General features: G+C 42.7%; 1 protein-coding gene across 5 annotated transcripts in view; it reads left to right on the top strand.

Annotated features, from left to right (window-relative positions):
- Positions 1–3,402: 3,402 nt before the first annotated feature.
- LEF1 (lymphoid enhancer binding factor 1) overlaps positions 3,403–20,487 on the top strand; it is a 131,490-nt gene continuing 114,405 nt past the window's right edge. For 4 of the 5 annotated variants that reach the window (XM_078376570.1, XM_073001827.2, XM_020796390.3 and 1 more), the window contains exons 1-4: positions 3,403–3,543; positions 4,497–4,728; positions 8,069–8,132; positions 10,550–10,683. In XM_078376570.1, the coding sequence (XP_078232696.1) occupies positions 4,516–4,728; positions 8,069–8,132; positions 10,550–10,683 (411 nt within the window). In that variant the 5' untranslated portion in view covers positions 3,403–3,543; positions 4,497–4,515. Of the gene's footprint in view, positions 3,544–4,413; positions 4,729–8,068; positions 8,133–10,549; positions 10,684–20,487 lie in introns of those variants that run through there. The other variant, XM_020796391.3, reaches the window with a different exon arrangement.

The raw sequence follows: 20,487 nt of genomic DNA, 5'->3' as shown, positions 1-20,487 counted from the left end.
TAAAATCACATATGCCTGTTAAGGAAAATCCTGAGCTTATCGAATGGGGCTTGGTTGCTTTTCCAAAGGGGGAAGCTCTCTCTGCGAGAACCCATCAAACGGACCCTCCCTTTACGCACTAATTCTCTCTCCCCTCCCGGAACAACTCCCCTTAAATGGTTCCCATTAGGTAGTTTAAGATACCATAATCTCGAGGGCAAAGGGAGGGATTCCGCAAATGAGAGCGGCAGTCCCAACAATTAACATGAAGGAGAAAATGGGATTCGAATTAGGTGGAACAAGATCAAAACTTAGCAAATCGTCCCCTTCTAACTTCGCCAGGTTTCCAGCAGCAAAGGAGAGAAAGGGGCGGGGGAGGAGGTGCCCCCACAGGCTTCATACCACACGCGCACTGCTGCCCTGCCAAGTGCACATTTACAGGGAAATAGACGTCCCATCTATTCCAGGAGAACTCCCTCCCAAGGGAAGCATGCTTTTCAGCCCTGTTCGGTTCACATTTTCTCCGAAGTAAATCCCGCCGATGCCAAGAGAACTGTTAAGACTGCGGCGTTACAGGCACTGTTCACAATAAACCCACTTTGAACGATAAGCAGGTTTAAGATTTAGGCTGGGATTCCACGCCCAAGGATCTACCTCCTTGAACGTGGTCAGATTTACTTCGGAGAAAACTCTGCACAGGGATCAGCCAAGTGTCGCAGCCCGGCAGAGCGATCCTAAACACCTGCGCTCCGCCAGTGACCACTTGGACGGCAAGTCCTGGCAGGGTTCTCTACGTTTGCAACCCCAGCGTCTTAGAACTCACAGGCAGGAGAATATATTGTAAGGAAGAGATACGTAAAAATACACTTATTTCTGGTTAACCACGGGGGGTATCATCTCCTCCTTCAACCTCCCACTTTTTCCCCTTTTTTGGGGGGGGGGGCGGATTTTATACCTTAGATTGGCTGGATTTTCATTACAGACTGCCCAAAGGGAACGATGCAACGAAAATATTCCACGTTTTGCTTCTTTCTCTTCGACTTTTAAAAGAGTCTCGACTCAAGAAGCATCCCCTATCGCTACCAGTGGCAGAAAGCATTAAATACGTCCTTTAAAGAAAATAGATCACAGATGCTTAGGATGCTGTTCCCCGTTCTTCAGTGTTTCCTCGCTGGCATATCTGAGCCTTTGGTTAAAACAAAACAGACCCTTTAATATGCAAAATAGTAGGCTGTAATCGGAACAGCATCCAACTCAATGCTGTTACTGTATTTCCAAAGCAACCTATCCTCGTCGTCGTCCCCCCTACACACAGGTTTGGTAAAATACAGTATCAATACAATGTTCTATTCCGTTTTCTCATATTCATAAGTAACCATTGTTCTTACTTTCAAGGAAGCAAGGAGATACTATAAGAGTAAGATTTTTTTTTTTAAAAAAAAGCATTCTGATTCTATGGTGTGTGGGTTTTTGTTGTTGTTGTTGTTTTTGAAGGGGATGTCTAAGTAGCTGCCATAAAATACATCAAGTGTTTCCTAGTCGATAAAGTAATGGACTAGGACTCAGGAGACGCGGTTCGATCCCCCGGCTCTGCCATGGAAGTTCACTGGGGATCTGGAACTGGTGAAACCATTCTTTAAACGTCTCACTTGCCTTGTAAGCCCTGTTAGGGTTACTATAAGTCGATCCCGACTTGATGGCACGTAAGAACAAAAACGTGCAAATACTTTATTTGGTGGGACACTGGGGAGTATAATTGTCGCCATCTGAATTTTCCCTCTGTTTCATCTAAGATTCTAGAGGACCTCATACCTCTATCTGCAAATCAAAAATGTATATGGCTATACACGTTTTGGATCCCTTTATTACGCTCCCTGCCTTGTCATGTTTAATAACTGCGTGCATGCTTGTCTTTTTCTAAAACTGCAAATTTAAACAAACAGAAACACCCACGTTTTCTATGTATCCTCTCCCCCTCCTCTCCAAAAAGGGGGAAGTCTTAACAAAGCAGCCCTAGAAAAACATCCTTGTTCCAGATTTGTCTGAAGATGTTGAGATAACTATTATTTGCCCTCTCTTGAGAGATTTCCTTGGGGAGGGGGAGAGTGAATTAGAAGCCTCCACCCCTTGGAACAGCCAATTCCCTTCCCACCCTCATCGCCTTCCCCCCCTTAACTCAGCCCATCTATGATAATAAATAATAATAATAATAAACGACGCCAAGAGAATTGGGGAGGGGGCGGTCAAAGTGATTAAAGTAGAAACAATTAGAAAAAAAAAGACAAGTAAGCCTTTGAGCTGGGGAAAACGCAAACACGGAGACCCATTTTCCTGCTCCCCCCCCCTTGCTACACCTCTGGTTTATGACCCTGATAAACCATCTTTTTCCCCCTGTGCAACTTGCAAGGAGGGATTTACTTTAAAAAAAACTTGGATTGCCTTTGCTGGCGTGTTTCTATTTCTATTTCAGACTTTGGGTGTATTTAATAAGGCGAGAGCTTCCCTCCTCGCCCTCCCCTTCTTTCCTCCTAGTTTGCTTTCTAAGCTGGGTTTAGGTTGTTTTTTCCTCCCCTTCTTCTCTGTATGGCTACATTTCCTTTTTCTCTCCCTCTCCCTCTCTCTCAAGAGCGTCTATCAATGCGCTGTCAATCAGAGCGGCGGCTTCCCTTTCATCTTCTCTCCTCCCGCCCCCACCCTTTCAACAGAGCGAGCGAGAGCGCGAGAGGAAGGGAGGGAGGGAGGCCGGCGGGCGCAGTGGCGGGGGGGGGGAAGAGAAGGAGAGGAGGTGGAGAAGGAGTGGGTGGAGGGGATGTTGAAGTTACATTACAGACGGAGCGAGAGAGGGGGAGAGAAAGACAACTGGGTTCCCACTTCTTCGTAGCGAGCTGAGCATCCCGCCAAGGGCAGCTCAGGAGCTTCGCGGAAGGAAGGCAGGCAGGCAGGCAGGCAAGCCAGCCCGCTCGCCCACGCACGCACACCCGAGACCTCGTGGTGGTGCCAACCAGGAGAAGTCCGACGAGCACCCCGAAAGAGAGCGAGAGAAAGGGGGGGCTGTTCTTTTTTTTTTTTTTTAACAGCTCGCACGCGCCGAAAAGAGCTGGCGACCGAGTGTGCGTATGCACCTGTGTGGATAGTTTGGCTCTCCTTGGCGAGCTGAGGGGAGCCCGCTTCACCGGGACGGCGAGGAAGGAGCCAAACGAGAGAACCGACAACGGCGGGGGCCCCGGTGCCCCCTCCCACTTCTCCCTCTTTCTGCTTCTGAAGGGCACGTTTATTTTTCGAAGGCTGCTAGACCTGGAAGAGCGTTGGCGTCCCACTTCTTTCTTTTTCCTCCCCCTGAGGGAGCGAACTTTAGGAGGGGGCGCCCTGTAAAGAAGCGGCCCCGTTTCCCGACCCGCAATAACTTTTTCTGTCCCCCTCCCCACTTCTAATCACTGGAAGGATCTTGTATATTATTTCCTCGCGTCCCGTCTTCCTCGGGAGAGCCGAAGACTGCGAAGAGGACTGGGCAGCCACTTAGGGGGAACTCCCCTCCTCTGGCCGAGGGACAAAGGCAGAGTCCTGGTGTGTGTGTGTTTGTGTGTGTGTGTGTATTTGGGCGCGCGCGACTTTGCTTTCTCGCGTCTCCGTCTCTTCCGCCCACCCCGAAGCCTTTCGTGTCTCCTCTTCACTACCCCCCCCCCCCGCAATTCATGAGGTAACACTGTGGCATTTTCCATCCCACCGCCCGGGCTCAGATTTATTCCAGAAAAGGTGTGCGTTTCGGTGGGTGCGGGGGTGAGGTTTTTTTTTCAATCTCCGGCGAACCCACTCAAGCGGACGCCCGTAACTCTCCTCATCGCCGCCAAAAATTCCAGCCGGAGGTGCTCTAGCTCTGAAGCCCTTCATTCTCCTCCTCCCACCCACCCTACAGTGCCAGGGAAAGTATATTTGCTTTAAAAACAAAAAGTCGGCCCGACTGCATGTCGCTGTTCCGGCGAAAGGGAACGTTCTGGGGAGCCCCGCCGCCGTCTTTCGCGCAGAAGTCCAAAACGAGAGCAGCCGAAGCCGAAGGGAAGAGACGCAAACTTGTCCAGACTTTCCTGGCCTTTCGCGGCAGACACAACAGAAACCGGGCGGGGAGGGGTAGCGTGAGTCTGTGTCTCCTTCCCTCTCGTTCTTTCTGCTCTGCCCTGCCCTCCCTCGCTTTTAAAGGCCGACGGACAAAATAGACAGGCCCGGCCGCTCTCGAGCGCTTCCCTCCCCTCCCCTCCCCTCCCCCAGGTGTTTGGATACGGATGGCATGGGGGGGTGGAGGAGGGGACGCCGGTTTTAGGCAGAGCGAAGCGCGCAGGGAGAGAGGGAGGGGGGCTGTGAGCGGCTACCCGACAGACCAAAAAGCCAAACCGCTCGTCCAAGACTTTTAACTTCCATCATTCCTCCTGCTCTTCCGCTTTCTTTCTGCCTTCCCCGTTCTTTTTTCCTTCCTTCCTTCCCCTGCTTTCCTTTCTTTATTCATTTCCCGGCGTGCGGAGCAGCCTCGGCAGAGCAGCGACCATGCCTCAGCTCTCTGGAGCCGGAGGCGGCGGCGGCGGCGATCCGGAGCTCTGCGCCACCGACGAGATGATCCCTTTCAAAGACGAAGGCGACCCTCAGAAGGAGAAGATTTTCGCGGAGATCAGCCACCCCGAGGAAGAAGGAGACTTGGCCGACATCAAGTCTTCGCTGGTGAACGAGTCGGAAACGATCCCCGGCAGCGACGGGCATGAGGTATGCCTGGCCAGAGACGCCTGGGGGTCCCTTCGTGCGAAGGACGGCTGGTGTGTGATCGCGCGTGTGTGCATGCATGCACGACAGCTGATGGAGTGGAACAAACTTTCCGGAATGGGCGATTGCCCAGGATTACTTAGTCACGGGATCCTCGACACCATAAAGTTATCCGCGGAAAACACACTGTTTTTGCTCTTTGGGTGGCCGTCGGGGAAGGAGGGGGCGACCCTTTCCCTCCCTTTCCTGTCGTTTTTGAGCCGCTTTATACCTAAAGCAGCAAGTCAGCTGTGGCGCGATAAATGTCTCTGGAATGCGTTCGGGCGGGGGGGGGATGTCGCTTTACTCTTCCGGGGTTCAGGAAAGAGAAGTTGAATTCCGCAAAACTCCAAGCTTATAGCTTTGGGGGCGGAGTGGTGGGGGGAGGAAGAGAGAGAACGAACATTGTTTTGAAAGTGCCGATGGAAATGCCTCTTTCTCGGGCTAGCTACAGGGGAGGAGGGCGTGCGCGTGCGCGCCCGGGCGTGCACCCGGTGTGGAAAACGGGAAACTGGAAGCCGCCAAGTGTGATCCTGCTTTGACCACGGCGCTTTGAAAACCGATACGCCCCTGTAGCCCATGAATGAGTAGAGCTTGGCGTAGTTGGGGGAAGGAAGGAGGGCGACAGGAGCTGGGAGCTGTTGGCTTCAGCTTTCCTGTAAACCCCCCCCCCCCCGCCTCCGCTTCCTCTCTGGAGTGGTAGGTTAGGGCAGGCACCGAGGTCGGGAAGCCGTGCGTGTATTGTTTATCTGACGCTTTATTCTGCCATCTTCCTTCCCTCCCCTACTTGTAATCCTTTTTGGGGGGGGGGGGGTAACTGTTTAGTTTCCCATTAGGTTTCGCTTGGGTTTTTGCCCAACTCATTTCCCTTCGTTTTTCTTCTTCTTCTTGTGTATACATGGTTCATTATCGAAGCAGGAACAGAAGCCTTCGACCTGCTCAGCGATTAAAAAATTGAGATTGGTGCCGCATATTCTGCATGTTATCACGGTTACACTCTGTGCCTTGCTTGGGTGTATAGCAGTAAGCAGGAACAGAGTAGTGTACATAGAGATACACGTGGGTGGCTGGGCAGCAGCTGTCTCTTTTCAGAAGGGAGAAATGTATGTGGTTGGAGACAGATAATGCAAAATACTACATAGTTAATATTTGCCTGTATGCTAGAGGAGAAAGGGGTTAATTGATTGATATGGAGGGTAATTTACAATGTATTTTAACTCTTCCAAAAAAGGGAGGGTTGAGGGAATCAACTGAGAAAGCCTCTCTGTAGCCTAAAGGAGGCAGACTTTTGGTGCGTGTTTGCTGGCAAAGGAAATATTTACAGGCTCTGCTGCCCAGTGTTTTAGTAAAAGTTGAAGTTTAATAGCTTTGAGTGTGTTTGAGGAAGAGGCTGAAAAGCACGTAGAGAAACTTCAGCAGTTTTTACTTCTCCAGTTTGAGTGGCTTAACCACTGGAGCTGGTAGCTGTGTTTGGTATTAGTAGAATTTTTTAGGAAAGTGGACAAGAGATTGCCCTACAGATACCAGACAGGTAAATGGTCCCAAGCACACTTACTTCAGGTATGGTGCACTTAGAATCAGTGCCCTGTGTCACTGAGGCTGCAGTCCAAGACATGCCTTTAAGAAAGGCACTTAGGAGTCAGGACTTCGCTTTCATATCAGGCAAAATCAAAAGAACAAAAAGGACAAAAACATGTCACCTTAAAGACAAACTATTACATTTTAATGTGAGTTTTTGTGGACACATCCACTTTGTCAGACATATGGAAACAGAATGAAAACTTGAAGGAAATACTATCAGTTTAATACTAAATATTGATTGGATCACTGTGTGTAAATATAACATACAGTACATCCAAGAGTTGGGTTTTCACTGTCTGTTCTCACTGACTGCAGTGTTTCAGTTTTGTCTTCTGAATTCATAGAAACTTTGGTTGATTAAAGAGGAGCTTGTGACCTATTATTTTATGTTTAATAATATTCATTCATATAATTTAGTATTTGCAGAAAATAGTGTTTAACTTTTAGTTCTTGTAGCAACTACCCTATTTCCCTGAAGATAAGACCTAACCTGAAAATAAGCCCTAGTATGATTTTTCAGGATGCTCGTAATGTAAGCCCTACCCCAAAAATAAGCCCTAGTTAAGTGAAACCCCACCCTCCACCATTGTGCAGCAGCCAGAAGATGACATGACTGTAAAATAAAACATCCTCCGAAAATAAGCCCTAATGGATTTTTTGGAATAAAAATTAATATAAGACCCTGTCTTATTTTCAGGGAAACATGGTACCAAGTAACTTCTTAACTGCTTTTGTGTACAAACATTATGTAATGTATGGAAGTTCTTTTCTCCCAAAGCCTGCAATTTTTCACACTGGTAGGGGCTTAAGCGGGTACCCATAGGTGAGCATAAGGCCCAAACAGGCTATTTTTTTCTAGCCCCTAGCCCATTCTTTTTTGACAAAAAGAAGAGGTTTAATTACAGCTCTGGAAACTTTGGGCAGCTGGCAATTTATCTTTTAAAAATAGGTCACAGGTCCTCGCCTGTGCCAAAAATACATGTTGTTTCTTTGAAACTGGATGTAGACTTTCAGCCATTTCCTCCCTCTCCCCCTCTTTCCCCCTTTTTTTCTTTTTGGTGATATTGATGGTCTGTGCAGCCCCTTCAGGGCCTTAGTGACAGAAAATTAGCTCCTGGAGGCAATGTAGTTGCCCACCCCTACTCTGCAAATGTAGTGTGAATTAAGCCCCATTAACACTTACGTCTGAGTAGACATGTGTAGGATTGAAGTATAAATCAGTTTTCATGGCATAGGCAAGGGTTTGTATGAATCACAGGATCATATAATACTATTAGGCCTAGAGAAGCCATGAAATTTCTTGGGTTAAAATCAGCAAGGTCAGAGTATTAGTCATAAACTCTTTAAAGGATTTGCATAAACTGTCGGGCAACTTACCAACAGTAAAACAAACTAGAGATGTTGTGTGGTTCTGCCCCCCCCCCCCAAATGCTTGGATATTTCAGAGACTTTCATAATGCCGTTTTAAAAACAAACAAAAATATGCTTGCATAAAAGAACAGTTGAAAGTCATTATGTAGAAGTGATTGGAAATAGAAGACGGGTACAAATTGGAAAATGCAGAATGTTCCTCATTTTAGAATACAGTATTTTCAAAACGGACAATCAATTTTAGAATATTTTCAAAAAAGGCTGTAAGGTTACTGGTTTTTGTTGTAGGGAAATACAAGGTAATAAAATGCATAGAAGTGCAGTAATAACTCATATGATTTCTTTTGGATAGGTGTCCAGACAAGGTCAGCCTCAGGAGTCTTACCATGAGAAAGGCAGAGAGCATTCTGAAGAAGGTGAGCCAGAAGATTGTTTCTTTATTCAGGTGTTGGATTTCACTGTTACAGAAGTAGAGATTTGCAGTGCTGATGCATAAGGAGATATGAATGAACTAGGTTCTGTAATAGTTATTTAAGCCTAAATCCAACTTTTCCCTATTGGGCAAGTGTAGTGCAAGAGACAATCCCTATGTGTAGTGCTTGCACCTATGATCCCTATTATTGCTGGCTTTCAAGTTGAAAACTGTGTAGTAATCTGTGCAGTTCTACTGCGCTGACTCCATAGAAGTACATCTGGTAGCAGAAGGCACCTCATGCTAGCACAATGATACTGTTGGAAATAGATTACTTTGGCAAGTTCAGTTGACCAACCGGCATCAAGTGATGGTATGTCCTGATGTTGGTCGTAATCCTGTCTTACCAAGAAAGTTATTTCTCATGTTATGCTGGCAGTCTGAGTGTTCACAGGCCACTTCCTACTGCACTGCAAAAGGGCCCCTAAAATGGAAAAAAACAAAACCAAACCAGAGGGATTGGGGGGGGGGATTATTTTATTTATTTATTTGTTTTGGCTACAAGGCCACTCTGGGCAGTTTATAATAATAAAAAAATTAATACACAAAATAAAGGCATAGGTCAAATTACAACTATTATAGTGGATATAAACTCAAAATTAAGCAAAAGCAAACACAAATCAAAATTGAACATACACGATAAAATAGTTTCAAGCATTACAAATGGAGGAGTAGCTCATTTTAAAGATAATAATTACTGCTGGATGCTTCCAGGAGTAACAGTTCATATGTTGTGCCCCCAGATTTTTAGAGTGTGCCTTGAGGCCTCAGGACTTCCCAGAATTGGCTGGAGAGGCCACATGATTCTTACCACTATGTTGGCCCTTTATGGTATGGGAATGTTTCCATAAATAAACCCCTCTGTCTAAACCATGACAGCACAAAATATAACATAAGGAAGATTATGTTATTTGTTAAATTAAAAATAAATAAAATGTTTCTTAGACTTACTCCCATTGGAAAATAGATATATACTTTTCTCTAATGAAGGTGGGCAGGCATTTAGTACCTACATTCTAAAGCTTGTTTTCACACAATTGCACAATTGCACTGGCAGTTGCACTGATTGAGATATTAGTGTGGTGTAGTGGGTAGAATGATGGACTAGGATTCAGGAGCCCCTCTGAGCCATGGAAACTCACAGGGAGTCAGGAACTGGTAAAACCGCTCCTTAAATATCTCACCTACCTTGAAAGCCCTATTAGGGTAGCTATAAGTCAATTCTAACTTAGTCACATAACAAGCTCCCTTGTTGTAGGGTTTAGTGTAGGTATCAGAAATGCTAATTAAATGTTTGGATGGCTCTCCAAGAAGACAATCAGCTGTTACTTTTACAATGGCTAGTTAGGTTAACATGATTTGTACTGCAGCATCTATTGGTTTCACATTAGAACCTAAAAACAGACATGTCTTTTCCATTGGGAAATAAAGGTTGAAGACCTGGGCCACTTTTGTCAATAAAGCTTGCAGTGTGAACTCCACAAAATTCAGCATTTTAACTTCAGCCTGGGTGCTTGCAAAATAGCCATTATCAATTTAATTAGGCATTAAGCAGCTTAAAAATAGGACCCTGTATGATGAGAAGTAGGCTGTCTGGCTAGGTATCTGGCTGTGGAGCCAGTGATTCGGAATTAAATTCCCTACTGTGCCTTCTGTGAGTGCAGCCAGCCTGTGTGGCCTTGGGCACAGTCCCAGGGCACCCCCAGAAGAAGTGAACGGCAAACCACTTCTGAGTACTGTGTACTTGGAAAATCTGAAAATGGATGACGGCACAGGATGATCATAATAAGTACCGTCACTAACAGCACAGTATTGTTGAACTGTTTTTCTCCTTAATTGCTTGTACTGGCATGATGAAAATAAAATCATTCATGCTGCATAGTATATACAAGATATTTTGTTTAAAACAACAACAGAATTTATTTAGGTTTTTTTAGCTCTTTACTGGAAAATACCACAGGCAGGGACATCTAGAAATGACACCAGAATTCCAGATGTGTTCGTAAACTGACGTATTGAAAATCTGAATATTATTGGTATTCACTAGGCTGAGGTCTGCTTTTTTCCCTTTTGGAAAGGCCATTTGTATATCCAGATGTGCAGGAATACAAATCATAGAGCAGAACTCATTATAATTCACAACTAATTGTAGTGTAAGATCTTACACCTACTTCAAAACTATCCCTCAAGCAGACCTAAAGACCTTTATCATTAAAGATAAAAACAGTGACAATAGAATGGAAGTAGTCCCCCCCCCCCCAACAATTTAAAACTGGAGGAATATTTATTATAATAAAAGATTGGTTTCTTATGCATTAAATTCCTAATAGTAAATCTGTTAATTGCTCTTGCTTTTCACAGGAAAACACTCAGATGGTGGCTTATACAATAAAGGACCTTCTTACTCTGGTTATTCTGGGTATATCATGATGCCAAATATGAATAATGATCCATATATGTCCAATGGATCTCTCTCTCCACCAATTCCCAGAACAGTAAGTTATTTTTAATATATATATATAATCTATCTGTCCGTTAACTATTCGCGTAGGGAATAAGTGAGTGTACAAGAAATGACTCCTTGTAAAGACAAGCTTTGTTTACAGATTAGCAAACCTTCCTTTTTGATAGGATTTGAGAGGGACACGTATTAATTAAGATGCTGACAGTGCATTCCTGCTGTTCAGGTTAATTTCTTACTGTGTGCAAGCTTTTAGGGCATTTTGAGAAGATTTTAACAGACACAGTAGCTTGGCAGTGTGACTTCAGTGGCAGGTATAACCAATGGAATGCCTCTGTGGCACTCATTGTAAATTTAGCCTAGGGAGATGCAGATAATTGCTAGAGGGAGGAACTCATCTTCTAATGCGGTACTATGCATCCTCATGGGCAGGTGCTGTTGAATTAGAGAGGGGTTTCCTTCTGAGTAGACATGCATACAATTACACTGTGTATATCATTGTCTGGGTTGACTAAAGAGGCTGAGTGCAGTCTTCCGTTAATCTGTCCCAAACAATGCGGTATAGCTGAAGGTCTTTGTATCAGAATTGGTGGTCAGTGGGAGAGTTATATAGAAATACCTTGTTTCCTTTAATTCCTTCCTTATGTGGCCCTCTTTCTGCCTTCTCTTAATAGGAAGAAATGCAAATAAATGCTGTGTATGCAAGGTGCTCTAAAATACCTATCAGTGTCATTAATAGTCTTGGTGCCTCCTATTTGTAATCTTTAATCAAATTAAGTTTTTTTTTAAATGAATGCTTATTTAAAATGTGGTAGATTCTCAGAGTCATTAGTGGTGCTAATCTTACTACTTTGCATTAGGCATTTGCTAGTACTGTACAAATGGATATAAGTAGGTTTGGGGTTTGTTTGATAATTGATTTAATTAACTAATTGAATAATTGTTTAAAAAGAGGGATGACTCCATCTGAGATGAAGGATTTTAGGGCATCATTGTATGCCTCCTGTTGTCTGTGAGCTGAGTCACAAAAGCAAAACGTGTAGTTAAAGTGAAATAAATGCCTTCATGACCTGATTGCAGTGGGAGAGGAGAAGAATGCAATAAACCTTCAAAACAGAGTTTCTGCACACAAAAGTTAAAAATCAGTCATGTGGAGAATGCTCCTAGTGCATGAATTATACAAACAGAACTCTGGGATTGGTGATAACCGTGATCTCACCACTGTGTGAAATATAGCGTGATCCTAATGCTGTGATCCTATGGATGCTTATTTGGGGACAAGTCTGATTTGAGGTTGGTTGATTTATTCCTCAGTATGGGGGATATGATTACATTGTTCTTCTGTGAATTGCTGGGGTGAATATTAGTGTTGTTTGTAGTGGTGATGGATATAGGGTTTATGAGCTATAGGAACATCAGCCTATACCACTGAGTGAGATGCAGAGATAGTTATACAGCAGCACTCTATTTTTTTTAAATTATTGTTAATATTTTGTGTTACTCATGCTTCCAGACATCAAAATTGAGTTCAAAGTGTTCAAAGAAATAAGCTGAATACATAAAGATTCAATATGTGAAAATTAAATTGTGTATTAGGTATTTGCTAGTTAGGTTTGTTTTCTTCGTGTTTGTCACTGGCTTACTCTAGTGATCATTAAGTGGTTTGGCTAGATGTGCTATGAATATACCTGAGAATGCCAGTATTTTAACCAGCAAATGATCATTTTGTGTTTTTTCATGTGAAGTAAAAATGTGATTATGGAAGAGAAAGAAATGATTAACACTAGACTCTATATTGTCAGAAAAATACTTGTATCTCCCAGTGTTCTTTTAAGCACCTAGAGTTGTTTTAAAAGTACAGTGTGTGGATATAAAAACATCTATGTATGTAAGTGTATTCTTATGAGTACACATGTGTCTTCAATAACAGAAACTCTGAGCTTATATCTGTTCCTGTTGTCAAAATAAAGTTACTAAAATGGGGAAAAAAGTTTAACTTCCTAAAACCGTAAAATTGCCTCCTGCTATACAGATAAACTGTTCACTTTAAATTGCTATCATGCTGCTGTTACAACTATTATGTTTAGTAAAAAGGCATCATTAAAATGCTTTGGCTTTTTTATATTTTTAAGGGTGTCGTGTAGAAGGAATGAACTTAACAGAAGTGGAAATTAGGGAATGTTGTTGCATTTTTGAGCTGCTTGTTTTTGTTCCATTGACATATAGGTTGGTTTTCTCATTTTAACCACAAGATTACTAAGTTTGTGCTTTATGTGTTTGTGTTATAATTGCATTGGTATTGTATTCAACAGTATAAACCATGAAGTTCAAACATATTTTTGCTTAGTTTCTACAACGTGTGTTTTTGAAGCAATTAAAGTCTTGACAAAAGAAAACCCTTGTCAGGTTAAAAGTGTGCTTGAAAGAGACAACATGGCTTGGAGGAATACTTGCAGAAATAATTGATAGACTTGCTGCTATAAATTCACTTTTACAGTTGTGTTACTTTGTCCTACAAGCTTGGGAAGTATTAACATTGTCATACTTGCATGTGTACTTCTATAAGCTAAATTGCAACCAATTAATAATTCCATTCAAAAGATTCTATTTAAGTAAGCACTGATATTTATCAGATTCCCTGCACATTAAAAAGTCAGGCTGCCCTGAACAATGGCATTAAGTGCATCCTGGGTTGTTCTGTTCCTGAATAATATCTGTAGGGCAACAGATGTGATTGACATAAGTGCTTTCTTATGTTAATGAAGAATTTCACAAGTTACTATGAAGAAAATTTGTACACAAGCAATCATTTAAACATAGGACCATGTGCCTCTAAATACATCAGAACATCTGTTCACCTGGAACAGAGAGAAACCAGAAGGTGGTGAAGTAGAACTTCATAACCTGAGAAAATACATTTCTTAGTGGCTGTACCATTAAAGACACTAAACCAGCATTAGTAAGAATTTGTGCCAGAAAAACGTGTGAGCAGAAATATATATGTTAATGCTTTCCTGAAAGGTTACATATTTTAAATAAGGCTTGCACATATGCTTGTATACTGTACCATGCAAAGGTTTTTGTGCTATGCTTGAAATTCTCATGTGGTTTAGCAGTTTTTCTTTAAATAAAGAGGAATAATGGTATTTATAGGCTTCTTTTTGGCATAGTTTTCAGTGTATTTTGCTGATGTTTTAAGATACTCAAATGATTAGGGAAAAAGCAGTATCTCATGGTGCAGTGGTTGAACTGCAGTGCTGCAGTAAAGACTTTGCTTCTGACTTGAGTTCAATCCCAACAGACTCAGGTCGCCAGCTCAAGGCAGACTCAGCCTTCCATCCTTCTGACCTCGGTAAATTGAGGACCCAGCTTGCTGAGGATGGAGCAATGTGTAGCCAGTATAATTAAATTGTAAACCAACAAGAGTATGCTTTAAGGGCTATGGGGTGATATATATGCAGCATGCTTTGCTTTTTGCTTTCTTTTTTGTGGTACTGTATTCTGTTAGTGAATTAAATTGCATATCCACTTAGAGAGTGAGGGAGTGAGCAGGAAACTACTTCTTTTAAAGACAGTAACATTGTGAATGGATAAGCAAGTCAGGAGATCAGTTTTGAAGCCTCTCTATATGTCCTGATTCTGAATTGCATTGAATTAATTCTCAGCATTAAGTAATGAAATGCATCCCTCTCCATTGATCAGCGTATGATTTACCTCATGGCTTCTCTGCCCTCTCGTGCTTACTGTCCTTTTCTAAGAAGGTTTATGCCTTAATGGGGAAACGTCCCTAGACTACATTGGGCAAAAGGAATCGGTCATCTGACTCACTGTAAAAATTCAAGATTCCAAGGCTTATTGGTGCCATTCATAAGATTGTTTTCCATGTAGATCTCATGGTGTGGTGTCATCAGAAAGCATCTCCTGAGGCTTTTGGCTTTCAAAGAGAGGCTGTCAAGATAGCTGATGGAGGGAAACTTGTTACCAGACTAAAATCTTCCCATCCTGTTAAGTTATGCGTAGCTTGTTTCTATTCTGAAATAGCTCATGCTGCCTTCAGATACCTGAGGTTACAAGCTTCCAGCTTATTGAGACAAGCTGCTATAACTCTGGAAGAAAACAGCACGAACAGCTGGAGCAGCAAAAGGGAGAACACTGTCCTTCACAAAGTAAGTGCTAATGTAGCACATATGTCAAGAGTGAGGCTACAGAGCTTGTGAATATCGCCTTGTGGGCCTTTTGGCAGCCTCTGAAGCTGTATAAAGTGTCAGCTATGGAAGGAGATGGAAGAAAGAGAGGCCCTCTATTTTGCACTTCAAGGAAGAGCCATTTGCCATTTCTGTCATAGACCTAGGTCTATCCTTTGTATATTACTTTAGAGTTCCTTTTTTAACATTATGTCACATTTTTAGGCTGTATATTTTCCAGAGCATTTAGAATAAAATTTGGTTAAGGTGGCAATGAAGAACCAGTAATGGACAGACTGAGACTCTAGGATTCCTGGGTTCAAATCCCCACTTGGCCATGGAAACTCGCTTGTGAGTAGGGCTGGTGAAACTACTCCTTATGTGACTCACATACCTTGAAAATCCTATTAAGGTCATTATAAATTGGATGTGAATGTATAGCAAATAACAAAGGTGGCAAGTATTATGATTTAAGTTATCATATAAAATATGGCCAGTTTACTTTGTCTTTTTTCCCCTTCCTTAAAGTCTGTCTAGCTTTCTAACTGTCCTGATTTTAGTTCTTAGCTGGAATAACTATATGGATGAATGGGATTCTTGTCCAGAAGGTTGGAAAGAAGCCATATGTATGCCAGTATAGACAGTGAGCCATCTCAGTTTTAACGTGAATTCCTGTAGATACTGCTATTAGTACCAATACTGGGTTTATTTTGCACTTTCAATAGACTTCAATGATAGGGATGTCCGAAAACTGTAGCTGACAGTTTTAAACAGCAGGAACTATTCTTAGGTGGCACTAAGAGTGGTCACACGAGAGAAATATTATGTTGGTATCCACCAGTTACGTTGGGTCATTCCCCCCCCCCCCTGTCACATAATGCAGAGTCAGTACCGAGAAACTTTCCCGGCTAGCTCTGTAACTGCGGAATACTTCCCCATCATCAAGAGGGTTTTGTTATTTTGTACCTTTGTTGTACTGGTGCATTCCTTACTGGGACTGCCTGTGTGCACAACCAGCCCCATTTCTATTCAGATTTTAAGCCAGGAAGGTGGCTGCCATTACTGCTGCACCCACATTAAATATTTTTTTTTCATGCCTGATAATGGAAACATTGCTAAAAGTATGTAACCAGGGGGACTGCACCATTACATTACTGGTGAAGATACATTGAAACACTGGTATGCCAATGTTACTGGGGCAGGGTGTTATCATCGGTACTGCTGCACAGATATCCCATGTCCACTGTATGCAATGCATTTCTTCAGGAGCAGCCAGTGCAAGAGAGCAAGGGTCCTCACCCCCCAGCCCACGGCCTAGTGCCGGTCTGTGGCTTCCTGGGACTGGGCTGCAGAGATGGATCTCTCCCCCGTGCCCAACCGCATGGTGGGCATGTTGTGTTTGCGGGGCAGTTGTCATGCTTGCAGGGGGTGTGTTGCACTCGCGCGCATGTGTGCAAGCGTGAAACGCCCACCCGTGAGTGTGACATGCCCACCCGTGAGTGTGACATGCCCAACCACAAGTACGGGGCCCTTGCCCCCCGCACATGGAGCCTGCCCCCCATACCAGTCCACAGTTCCAAAAAAGTTGGGGACTGCTGCAATAGAGAGACACTTTCCTAAACAGAAACCCCTTGCTGATCAATGCTCCCTCTAATTATATATATATAAATCAAGGGGCTAAATTGCCCTTTGAAGCAAGAGAGAAAATAAACTGGTACCATGGTGTAGCTGGTCATAATGATTCAAATAGGAGGATATAAATCCGCACTGCTAAAAGTTCGTTTGTCCTGTGATATAAACCACGTGACTACAATTCAGTACAATGAAAGAACTAGAAAACGTTTCCCTTGTGTGACCAGGGCCTCTGATGAATGGATAGGAGAGGCCAGAGTTGAGTTTCAGATCACATTATGTTTATTTTGACAGTCTCTGCAGGATGAAGTGCTAAGCAAATGGCAGGTGATATTTTAAACTAAGAATCATCTTGACTGCAGACTAAGAAAATACTAAGTGAAGCCAGGCCCGAATAATCCAGGCATTGTCCCTGTTTTCCTCATAATTACAGTAATACCAATTAAGTGCTGCAGTGCAACTCTTCAATATCTCAGATATAGGATAACTCTGCCCATTGTGAAGTCTGCTCCTGCACACCTCTGACCAAGCAGATTGAAGGGGAGGATTGCAGCAGGAGTGTGGTGGGAAGAATGAAGAAATATGCCAGCACTAGTATTGGAAGCATCTGTAGAGAGGCAGGTCCGTAAGCAGACAACTTCCCTCTCCATGAATGTATAGTTCTTGAAAAATTGCAGGTAGGGAAGACAATCCCACTACGTAAAATGATGCCACATTTTCTATGAGGTTCCATGCAGACTACTGGTGTGTGTACACACACACACACACACACACACACACACACACACACACACACACACAGAGAGAGAGAGAGAGAGAGAGAACTCTAGGAGGGTCACGGTGACTAAGAATATATATATGTATAAATATATGTGTGTGTGTGTGTGTTTTCTATTAAGTTGATTCTGACTTACAGGGACCCTCCTAGAGTTCTCCACCTATCAAGTGGTTTACCAGTTCCCACTTCGAACGATGCTCCGGTGTGAAATCTATCTTGATTGTGGCCACACTGATGGCAGGGCATATTATCTTGTCAGCCACACAGACTCTTAAGTGATCTTGGCTCACACTTCTCTTGGGGAAGCACATTGGGAAATTCTAACTGTCTGTTCCTACGTCCAACATCAGGTGCTCCAACCTACTGAGATGCATAAAAATGTTGACTGGTTAGCTTTATTGGAGTAATTTTAAAAGACTTGTTGATACTTTAAAATATGGCACTAAGAGGCCATATATAGGTAAGTATTTGGAAGCTAAGTCATGGCAACAGGACTGAGTGGTTAACAGGCGGGACCAAAAAAGGTGCTGAGAGGCGGAGCCTGAGAGAGGAAGAGTCTGAGTCAGGAGTCGGAGGGAGAGGATTGTTTGGTTTTGAGTAGAGAAAGTCTGAGGAGTGATTAATCTGAGTGTGACCTGTGATAATTAATATAGAAGGTAAAATATTGAAGCTTGATAAAACTGAAAGAATGTGCTTATGAATTATTCCAGAAAGCACCTGTAATAAATCTGTTCTGTTAAAAAGTCATTACTGGATGGACCTTCATCTTTTCTAAGTAAACTAAGTTGATAAAGAGATCAACTGGTGGCAGTGTATCAGAGGGCGTGTTGATGTACCTTGTGAGCTCTTGTGTTTGAGGAGACAAGCAGGGGCTACGAGGGCGAGCGTCACAATTGTCTGGATGACTGAAAATCTTCATAGATATAGAGAAGTACTTTCTTAGCATGATCAAAGTAGAATTTCAAGCATCTTGCAGAGTAGAGACACAGGAAGTGTGCTTTATGTAGAAGTCATATAACAACCCCTCTCTGGAATGGGCACCTTAATGCGGTGAGTATGCCATGAAAGGTCAGAGAAATATTGTGAGGAGGCTAGATTCTGATGTGAGTCTGCACTCCAAGCAGGGGGAACCCAAGTTGGAATGGTCAAAGCAGAGATACCAGCAAAATGCATCCACCCTCTCCAGGAATTAATGACTTCACCAACAACAGTGAATTGTTAATTCCAGTGGTGATGGGGTAGAAGAATTCTTGAAGGGCCACTGTTAGGTAGTAGGAGTCGTGGAAGGTGACCCTAGCAGAGAATCTTACAAAGACAACAGCACTGACTCTCAAGCTGACTGTTATTGTTATTGTGCAGAAGAAGGTATTGATGATCTACATCCGATTTTCTTTTATAACTTGAAAGACCTTTGATGAGACAGTCTAAAACAGAACAAGAGATAACGCTTCTTTCTCAGAAGGTGATCATTTGAGTTGAGTTTATTGTATGGTCATAGACCCTAAAATACAAGGATAAAAACATTATATAAAATATACAAAATAAGTAAGATATGAGAAGATAACATGAATATAAAATGTGAATCATGCAGCTGTCTTAACACAACACTTTACGGATTCTTAAAACTGAGAATAAAAAGTTAACCACCGACTGTGATACTAATTGTTTCTTTCCGGACAGCAGAAACTTCAGGTGGTTTGCGAGAGGTTTACTAATGTATTTACACATTATTGGGTAGAGGTAACAGATATGTTCAGACTTATATAAACTACATTTTAGAATGGTGTGTGCCAGGGACTCAACTGTTTCTTCCCCACAGGGGCATATCCTTTCTCCATAAGAAATGCTGTTAAAGCGCCCTTTTAACAAGGCTGAGGGAAAGCAATTAAACCTAGCCCTTGAGAAGACAAAACAGTACCTTGGTACATTGATTTGATATAGATAATTTGGTAACTTGGGAAAGTTAAAATTTATACCAAAGTATGTTGGTGAACAGGTCCTGTCTGCACCTGCTAGTGAATACTGGAGATCTATGTCTTTAATGCGTTGCACAAGCATTGTCTTGATACTGTCATAAGGCTGACTCAGAAAGAAGTCCATAGAGAAGCCTAAGAGATGTAATTTGTCAGTAAATCCCTTGTGCCATGAGCTGGTAAAGACATATTTTTGTAAATAGTGTAAATACCCACTGGTTGTGGGAGCATATACCGCTTTCAACCAGAATCGGAATGCATGCAACCAGGCTTGACATTCCATTGATTGAAGGTGATCATTTTATTATTGGGAAAGAGTAATAGGTAGGTATGAATAGCACTGTCACCAGTGAAGACATAGTGAGTTTCAGACAGTAGGTGAAAAAGTAGTTTGTATAATCAGGTTTTACATTTTGATTTTTTAAATGTCCATAGCCTTTTACCTTTTTTGATAGAATTAGATGAAATTTGCTGGCACAGTTGATCCTTCTGTGGCTGTGAACTGTGCTAAATTTCATAAGGGTAGGTGTAGAAGATTTCCTGTGGAGATAGATTTAAAATATTGCTTTTCTAATCCCTAATTGGTGGGCTGTGTGTGTAAAAACTGTGTCTTGATGAGAACATTAAGTAATCAGAGAATGTACTAAGGTGGGAAAGAAATGAAAAAAAGTTCCCATTTTTATATTCGATAGGCTTAGAACCATGTTGTGCTTCTGTGTGAAATCAGAACACTTGGTAACCCAGAGAGCGTTTTGCCCAGCAGACACTGTGAGTGGAAGGAAAGTGCTGGAGGAAGAAGCACTGCTGTTCTCACAGCAATTGTCTTTGCAGAGCCTACATTATTATTGTACACAAAGTCTAGGACTTTAGCTGGGGGGTAGAGAAGAGGAACTGGAGGGGGAAAGTGGTAGATAAATGAAAGTTTTAACACCTACCACTTCTTCATTTGCAATTAAACTGGAATGGTCACATGTTCCCCAGTTGCTGGCATAGTTTTCCATTCCAAGTGATGCTGGAGGATAGTCTTCCTCTTAAAAGGAAAACCAATTCAAGCCCCATTGAAACATAAAGAACCAAATGGGTGAAGATCAAGAACGTTGAAGTTGCTCATCCACATTGAGTGTCTCTACATCAGAGTCAACAGACATACTTGATCATACTTTCTTCCCACTCAAGTGAGATGCATTATATCTCTGTTTAAATTCTAAAAAAATATTTATAAATTTGCATCTCTACATAGGCAAATCTGTTCACACAATGTTAGATGTTCC

The sequence above is a fragment of the Pogona vitticeps genome, chromosome 5 (assembly GCF_051106095.1).
Source record: "Pogona vitticeps strain Pit_001003342236 chromosome 5, PviZW2.1, whole genome shotgun sequence".
NCBI classification, from domain to species: Eukaryota; Metazoa; Chordata; class Lepidosauria; order Squamata; family Agamidae; genus Pogona; species Pogona vitticeps.
This window is presented reverse-complemented; position numbering and strand designations above follow the sequence as displayed.